Source organism: Lates calcarifer, linkage group LG13, assembly GCF_001640805.2.
Source record: "Lates calcarifer isolate ASB-BC8 linkage group LG13, TLL_Latcal_v3, whole genome shotgun sequence".
Classification (NCBI taxonomy): domain Eukaryota; kingdom Metazoa; phylum Chordata; class Actinopteri; family Centropomidae; genus Lates; species Lates calcarifer.
This window is the reverse complement of record NC_066845.1, coordinates 17,115,207-17,123,976: the sequence shown is the minus strand read 5'-3', so window position 1 is coordinate 17,123,976 and position 8,770 is coordinate 17,115,207. Positions and strand designations below refer to the sequence as shown.

The window sequence follows — 8,770 nt, the reverse complement described above, 5'->3', positions numbered from 1 at the left end:
CAGTTCTGAAGTGCACATTAACAAAACACTTCACCTCCACCTCATCCAGTGGAGCAGTTCTGTGGTCAGCAAGATTTGACTTTCACATATAATGTCATTACTGCTCTTATCACACCCTGCTATCAATAACTAACTGCAGCATCTGTTACAGGGCACAAAGGGGCACTGAATGAGTTGATGTGTATGGTCATGTGAATCATATGCTACAGCCTTTACAATCACCAGGTCTCAACCAAACTGAACACCTACTGGAGATTCTCGGGCTAGACTCTGGTGCTCTCCAGAGTCATCATCGAAACGTAAAATGAGAGAATATCTTTTGGAAGAAGATTTCTTCCCAGAGACTTTTTCTCCCTTCAGTATATACAGAAACCACATCACCAAACCAAAAAAAAGCATTGCTTTATTGTATTGATTTCTATACTTCAAGGAAGAGTGGCGTTAATGTGAAAAGCAGGTTATTAAGTGATTATAATTATCATCAGGTTGGTGGAACAGTAACTACCATCTACAGCTGAGGTGCTTTTGTGGTCTCTTTTAAACAATAAATTAAAAAAAGAATTCATTACAAATGTACAGCCTTTATAAAGTACAGTTAATAATATCACAAAATCCTATTACAGCAGTGTTTTCAAAAATGCCCTTGTATCACAAATAATATCAATGGATATTGTTTAAGCAAGAATTTAATTAATTCTCTCAATGGCCTTCATTGCTCTCTGAAACACACGCTCTCTCTCTCTCTCCACCCCACAAACACACACACACACACACACACACACACACACACACACACACACACACACACACACACACATATTCGCCGTGTTCACCATTTCATACTGCATCTAAACATGTACACCGCTGCTGCACCAGTCAACAAAAGCAAGGTGAAATTACAGCTCCTTCACCTTGACAGCCAACATATTTCAATTGCACATTATGCAGATCGTACCTACAGTAACGTTATTATACTGATATCACAAGAAGATGAAAGACATTTGGGTAGTATTAAGTTTAATAATTTCAATTCTATCCTATGCAGCTGCAGACATCTTGTTATATAGTTTGTTGATATGCCCAAACTGTTGCTGAGAAGATGGAGCGGACAGAGATATGTAGAGTTAACTATTAGCCATGACTACACTGCACAGCTTGTGTATGGTAGAACCGGTCGAGCAGGCACTGATGCAGATATTTGGCTGAGAGTTTGTTGTACGCACCACATAAGACGGAGTGAAGTGAAGGTCTGAGCAAAAAATCAACATGTGTAATACAAGATCTCAGTGGGTTGTAATTAAGAAACATTTGGCATGCTTGATAGTAGTCCTTTTCTACTATATTAAAGAAAAAGTCTTCATGGAATACCATAAACAAAGTGAGAATATTGTAATTTCTTTCTTTATATTGCAGTGTTGCGTAAAAAGCAGGCTACACAGTGGGCCAGGCTCCTTCCTGCTCTTGCAGTGTAGTGTGTATACAGTAGATGTCTGTGTGCGTTTATGTGCATGTTAGCATTACAGTGTTAAACTGTCCTGTCCGCTCCTGAGCGCTTCCGCACAACCTTCTCCTCATTGACCTGGTCCACTGCCAGTGTCTCCAGCTCTGCTTGCGGCGGGGCCAGGGGAGGGGTGCCGTGCGGGATGCGGTGTGCCACGCCCACGTGAGCCCTGTACTGACGGTCTCGAGCAGGACTGTGACGAGGGCTGGCGGTAGCTCCCAGGGGAGGGACAGGGGATCGCTCAGACGCAATGGGAGGGATGACGGCAGGTCGTTCACGCACCACCTGTGGCTCAGGAGAGTCTCTCCCAGCCTGCAGAAAGGGTGTGGGGTCTGGCATGGCGTCAACCGTCTCCCGCAAAACCAGCCGCTTCCCATCTGGGCCGAGCCGATACACCTCTGTCAACTCTGGGTGAAGAGGTTGGGAGAGGCTCTTTTTCATGCGCCGACGTGGGGTCTCAGGCTGTCTGTCCTTGGCTGGAGGAGGCGTGGGCTTGTATGAGGTGACTGGACTGACATTGGGGCTGGCCTCAGAGGAGCTGCCAGCCAACAGCTTCTTCTTAGTGGCGTGAAGCTGTGAGGTAAGGTAAGCAATGGTGCTTGCTCTCTGCTCAAGCTCCCCGGACAAAACAGCTAGCTTGTGGCTCTTCATCTTAAGCTCCTCCAGATACTTCTTCTCCCTCTCCTTGATGGTGTTTTCCAGGACAGAGATCATAGCGTTCTTCTGCTCCAGGTCTCGGAGCAGCTCTGTGTTCTCCTCCTCCTTCTTCTTCAGCTGGGCTTCAAGCTCCTCACACCTCCTCTGTAGCTCCCTGCAACGAACCTCACTGCTGTCTGCACACACAATAACAGGCAGTTAAATTAGCAGCTCTGACGTATACACACAGATTCATACTTGTAGTAAACATAAGTACACATGAATGAGTGTGCACAAGAAATACACACCCAGAGACACACATTTCCCTAGAGTAGACCAATCTTTAGTACATTAAGCGCAGACACTGAGTATGGACAGTCTTTCAGTTGACAGAGACAGTATGATCCCATGGAGACTCATCTGCAGTAGGCAGAGAGCTCCAGTCTCACATTACAGCTGTGTAGACAGCAAAGGCACTGCTATCATCTGACCTTCATTCTGCTTCCCCCACCCTGCCGTGCCCCACCCAGTTACAGCTGATACACCCACGTCTGCATATGTGCATAAATACAATACACTTGTGTTCTATGCACATAAATGTGTGTACTGTATATCCCAAAGTGCTCTGGTTTAAAAAACTAAACTCAGTCTTCTATTAAGCACAAGGTTTGCTTTCCCTTAATTTTTTAAAAGGGGGTGGTATATTTTCACACCAGATGGAGGAGCTGAGCCCTGCTGCACTAAGCAGGTTGCAGGCCGTGCATTAGCACTGTGACAGATAATCTCATTTCCTGCACTCCGATTCTCTGCGATGTCCCACACTAACATGATAGTGCTTCTAACTGGAGGCCCTGATCACATCACTCAGATCTGGGCCAGCCATGTTAGAAAGCTTATAACATGCTGTGACCCTGGTGAGATGTGACATGCTTCCTGTTCAGCTACACACATCAATGGAGTCATCAGTAAATAAATTAAACTGCATGCAGCCTGTTAGGGGCCTCTCTAACTGTAACTGCACTGTCAAGCCAGAATAAAGACAGTGGAGCTGGGTTTGAATCAGATCAGTGTTGTGACTCCATTTCATGGCCATGGTAACGTGGGGGGAGGGGCAGTTGGCAATGAGCAGTGGGAGCGCTAATGAACAGTGGGGAGTCCCACAATGCAATGGTTCCTGGGTGGGACTTTGTTACCAGGAAACAAACAGAGCCCTCTGCTCTCAGGCCTGTCCACTGACACAGACCTGCATTTGAACCACTTGTGTAAAAATACATTTGTCCCCTGAGATATTACTAGTATGAATACTATTATCTAACCAGGTGGAAAAAATAAAGATCAGTTAAATATTTCTAATTTTACACAGTGAAACAGGCTTTATAAAGTATCGTTATATGAATTGTTATTTTACTTCCCTTGTAAGAATAGTATTTTAACTCAAGTCACACAACAGTAATTCTAGATAGATCACAGACTGACAATACCACATCTGACGAGCTTAACTGTAATAACACTTCTGCAACACATTAATATTGATTGTTGCTAAAGACACAGGACATTGAGTGTCACCAGTAAAACTGATGTGCGTGTGTGCTGTACACTATGATGGAGGCTTACCTGATGGATCAGAGCTTCTCACAGTGAGCTCATATGTCAGGTCTGTGAAAAAAGGACAGGGTTACTCACATGTCTGCATCACATGACACTGCAACAGGGCAGCTATCAAACAACATGCTCCTCAGACTAGCAGAGATGGATGTTTGGGGAAAACAAGTCACTCCTTTCCATATGGTGGAGTACTCATTTAACAAGATTAGTGAGAGTTCCACATCAGCCTTGGTGATGAGGTTAGCCAGGGATACGAGACATCAGGGCTAAAGCATATAGTGTCCTGTTTTTCTTTGAACTGGATGGCCATCTCACTTTCCTTTAGTGCAGAGTATGCCTATTACTGGTGGTGTGATCGATACACGTTTGTCTGTGTTGCATCACTACAGTGGAGGGTGTGTTCACTAATGCTTTAGTGTGTTTCCCATAAATCATCATATTCTTAAAAGCTTTAATAGTAGCGCCACAGCAGCTTGTTGACTTCTGGTACCAAATAACCATTTAGGTTGTACATCTATCCCACATGAGTTTGAGGAAATCATGATCATTACTGACAGTTATTATTAGCTCTGCTGTTTCCAGATGTCTTAAAAGTTCAGAAATGTGCTGGTATTCCACAGCAGCATGAAGAGAAGAATGTCAGTACTTGTGTACTTGTCTCACCTGTGCATTGCTGTTGTAATCTGCGGATCTCTGCGTGTAGCCCCTTCAATGTGTTGGCGTGGTCCTGCTGGAGGAAAAGCAGATTTTTCTGTGCGCTGTGCAGCTGATTTTCCAGGGTAACATTTGCTGATGCCATTGCTGATAATGTTTGGACACAAACCAGCCTTGCAACCTTCAGAAAGAGAAGCCAGAAAACAGGAGCGACAGAGAAAGAAGACAGTGAGAGAGAGAGAGAGAGAGAAGACGATAAACAAAAGTCAACCCATCTGGCAAACAGGCCGTTCATTCTCACCCTTTCGCCCATAAACATCTGGGTTTTGGGACGTTCTGCAATCTGAACACCTTAATCTGCTCAAACTAATCAATATTAGATAATTCATCTACAATAGAGGCCATGTGACAGTGACACTAAAAAAAAACTTAATTATTGATTTAAAAAAAAAGAACAGCAAACATGCTGAAGAAAAAAAAGAAAAAGTGAAGATGCACATTTGTTAATATACAGAATAAATGTTGTCTAGTCAGACTTGATGCTAGAGTAAAACTAACATTCACATAGCAGAGAAAGACATGTGGTAGACATAAGTAACAACACTCTGCTTTTGATTGCTGTAATTAGTGACCAATTACTGAAATGAAGCTATTGATTTAGAACCTGAGAATGAGCAGTGAGGGCCTTCAAAAACATACATCTGAAAGGTAACACTAATCCAATATAGGCTGATCTAATCTACACTGTATTGTAATTTTATTAGAACATCCAGTGGAAATACTCTTCCTCAGCAGAGAGGAAAGATAACAAAATAACTTCAATTCTTGCACTAAAATTAAAGTGGCAAATTTGAAAAGTCTAAAAATGAAATACTGTATCAGGTCCATGTCCTACAGTACAGCTTCTCTATGCTTCGTATGTTAATAAACACAACAGATGGCAGGAGTGACTCATTCTGCTCAGTAAGAGCAAAAACTTTTTTTTAAAAATCAGAGCTGGACACACTGATAAGACATCACATTGATACTGGGTGTGGCATGGAGGTTGCCAGTCTTGAGCAGGCCTCTTCCTTCCTTGCTTTGCCCCCCCCACCGACTGGATGCCTTTGTCTCCAGAGGCAAGCCAGAGAGAGAGAGAGAGAGAAACGATAACTCAGTCCCAACATCTCCACCCTCTGCCAGACAACTGTGCTGGGCTGAGAGTTGAGAGCACATTGATCCCTGCGAAAAACACCCCTCCTGAGTGCAGAGAAAGCCTCTGCCTGCATACAGTGTGCTTCAATAAAACATCCCAGAGCTTCTCACTCTTACATCATCAACTCACTCGCATGAATAATATATCCCATGGCACTTCGCTGGACACACTCCCAAGTTTAAGAACTTGTCTGTTTTTTTTTCATTGCTTACACAGAAAAAGGAAAGCACGTGATGACTAAAACACTGTCTGGTAATCACAAATAGAGCCAATGGTGTGTCATCAAGGATGAAGAGATAATCTATTATTGATGAGTAATGTGGTGTCCTTCCGGTAAACCCTGCACTGCAAGCATATCTCTCATCCCATCCCTTTCCTAGAATAGCTTCAATAACTTTCCATTTGCAAAGACATTACCTCAGCCAACTTCACAACATGGCTCGTGCCATAGAATGGAGGGGTCAGTGGTACAAACAGTACAGAACTTCAGGGAATTAAAGAGACAATAAAGTTTATCTCTCTTTGTTCAGAGACAAAGTAGAGGCTAAATCTAACAGTAACTATCAGTAACTATCAGTCACTATCCATCTGTTTTAAAAGACAAAGATTAAAGTCAAACCAGCATGACATGTTCTTTGACTTGACATGTATTTCTTTCCCTAATACACAAACCATTATTTCCCCACACAGAGAACATAAATAATCAATGAACTGCAGCAGCATGAAACATTAGCTAGTAGCTAATATCCTCAGCTACAACAAGAGCTTAGCAGTCACTGTTCAGCTATCTCAGTTAGCTTTGGACACAAAATTACTGTCCATACTTCATCTTTGGATTTTGACTATGGGTTTTTTTTTCGCGTGTCTTCTCTAAATCTAAATTTGTTGCTAGGAAATGCGTTTAAAACACTGTAATATTCAAGTTCATGTTTTAGGAAGCTTCAACATCTATCATCTACCACGTCAACATTAATTATTTCTGGTAAACAGATAAATTAATAAAGCTAAACCAGTGTAACTATTACAAACACTGGTCACAGTTATACCAGGAAATAAAGCTACGTGTTAGCCGGCAGGGACGGTTGACGGCACTCTCAATTTCAGCACCTGCATTGCGGACAGCACCCCAAACCCACATTAAACCGCTGCTGGCAGTAGCTGCCAAAGGTTCATTACTTTACACAAACGTTACTGTCAAGCCCCTCAACCATCGAGATCATTCAGGACATGACCTTCTTTATCATTATCAAACAAAACGTTAGTGGTCGTAAACCGGGGCCTGGCGAGCGGTGACTGTGAACGACTTCAAAACATGTTACTTCCCGTTGTTTTATGACCTAATGTACCGTAAGATGCCATCACTACGTTTTCTGCGGTTATCACAAAGGTTGTCCTTGCAGCTAATGGTATGTAGTGCTGCTGTCCAGGGAGGAGCTGTCCAGTTACAGGAACCGCAAACAAGCTAGCTCCGATACGTGCTATTCTCTGCTGAATGGGGAAACGTCACACCAAAGTCCCTTTACAATCCGACACCCAAACAACAACCAGTTATGCACAAAAGGAAATGGCAGAATACGAACAAGGTATTTTTACATTTTGGAGGTGTCCTGGTAAATTCGGCATACACTGAATCCACCGAGCAGGTTTTTTTCTCCCAATAAGAGTGTTTGGTTTATAAGATTTGGATAGGTTGCATATTAGCAGGTGCCATCGAAGTATTCAGCGGTTTAAGATTTTCTGACGAAGAAACAACAGGAATAACAGGCAAACCCATTATTACAGTTAAAATGTCATTGAAGTCAACCTGCTTGGAAGACTGCCGAAATGAAAAACACCCGTTAAAATGTAATCCAGAAATATGCAAAATTGTATTAAACGGTAAAATCCTAAAATGTTTCTGAATGAAGCAGTCTCCTTATACAAGCTATGTACGTATGAGGCTTTAATTGTGCTAGCCTCGCTCAACAGCTAACGAGGCTACAACAGCACATTATCTTGTGGAAGGCTTACCTTATGGCTAAATATAAGCGGCCGTCGAATATCTTCTAAAAGATTGTAAATTGTCGTTGACCAGACTAGCCACACCGGCTAAGTGCGTTCCGCCTTGCGGGGCATGTTGGTGATGCTGTCAAGGGCTCGCCTTGGTCGGGTAAGAGAGGAGGGTGGCTGTGTCAGTTTCCTCTCATCTCCCTGAGCTACTAGACAAAATAAAGCGATGCATCATGGGAAATCAAGGGAAATCATTTCTTGCCTTAAGACATTCAAAAACGAATACTTCTATCTACCAACATTAGCAACTGCAGTCACAGCTGGAATTTAAAAAAGTACAACATAAGTGGCAAAACAAGTTTTACTAACCATATATGACATGAAATGTAGAAGTACCGGTTGTCAGGGATATATTACAATTCTCAGTGACCGGCGTCATCACCATAGCAACAGAATGTGTCACCTGTTTAGTAGTGATGTATTCACGCCATCTAGTGAAAGTTTCGGAATATGGCGTTGCTGCAAAAAGTGAGATACCGGGTAATTTTTTTAACGCTTACTACACTTAATGCAGGTGTTAGGATTAATGTCCATCATGTGCCAAGCTGCCAGGTGAAGCAAGTTAATGAAAATAGATGAAAACCGTTGGACAGAGTGCAGCTGGTGGACAGCAGAGGGGAGTGTTGTTCTTCAGTGGCAGTACTGGGGTTATTTCTTCTCATGCTGCATAATTTGTTGTAGTTGTTGAAGTATTTCTTCTTCTTCTTCTTCGTTTTTTAATGTTTTTTTAAGCAATTTTAAAACAGCTCTCACAGTGTTTGTTTGTTTAATTTTTCATATTTCCCATGTATTTTAGAATAACATCTATGGTAGGATCAAATTTTAGATTTTCTAGTGGTCTGTTGTCAGTACAGATTATTAAGGAATGTCAAACAGGTCTGATCTACAGATTAGATGTTCAGCAAAACATGCAAATAGATGTATGTGTAATATGTACACCCTATTGACGTAGATATGTTTGCAGATTACAAACAAGTGTGTTTGTGTGGATTTATCAGCTATGAATGAAAAATGTTTATCATTTTCATTTTCTCTTTGAGAAGTCTCTGTTAAGACTTCTCAAAGAGTCTCTGTTAAGACTACTCAAATCATATCAGACAGTGAATACTTCTTGTTCCTCACTGTTTGTC

The 8,770-nt window shown here is 42.2% G+C and overlaps 1 protein-coding gene across 1 annotated transcript; it reads right to left on the bottom strand.

Moving 5' to 3' along the window:
• Positions 1-388: 388 nt before the first annotated feature.
• Positions 389-8,002, bottom strand: ccdc92 (coiled-coil domain containing 92). Its single transcript, XM_018669739.2, has 5 exons — positions 7,950-8,002; positions 7,602-7,786; positions 4,406-4,577; positions 3,752-3,793; positions 389-2,334 (listed from the first exon to the last, which is right to left on the bottom strand). Exons 3-5 carry the CDS (start codon positions 4,539-4,541, stop codon positions 1,526-1,528), a joined length of 987 nt encoding a protein of 328 aa, XP_018525255.1. The 5' UTR covers positions 4,542-4,577; positions 7,602-7,786; positions 7,950-8,002; the 3' UTR covers positions 389-1,525.
• Between the last annotated feature and the right edge of the window lie 768 nt (positions 8,003-8,770).

Bases quoted from the DNA above. Each gene is read 5' to 3' on its own strand.
- ccdc92 (XM_018669739.2), bottom strand. From the start codon at position 4,541: ATGGCATCAGCAAATGTTACCCTGGAAAATCAGCTGCACAGCGCACAG. The intron at 3,794-4,405 runs GTGAGACAAGTA...CTTTTTTCACAG, and splicing joins ATTACAACAGCAATGCACAG to ACCTGACATATGAGCTCACT. The intron at 2,335-3,751 runs GTAAGCCTCCAT...TTGTGTGTGCAG, and splicing joins GAGAAGCTCTGATCCATCAG to ACAGCAGTGAGGTTCGTTGC.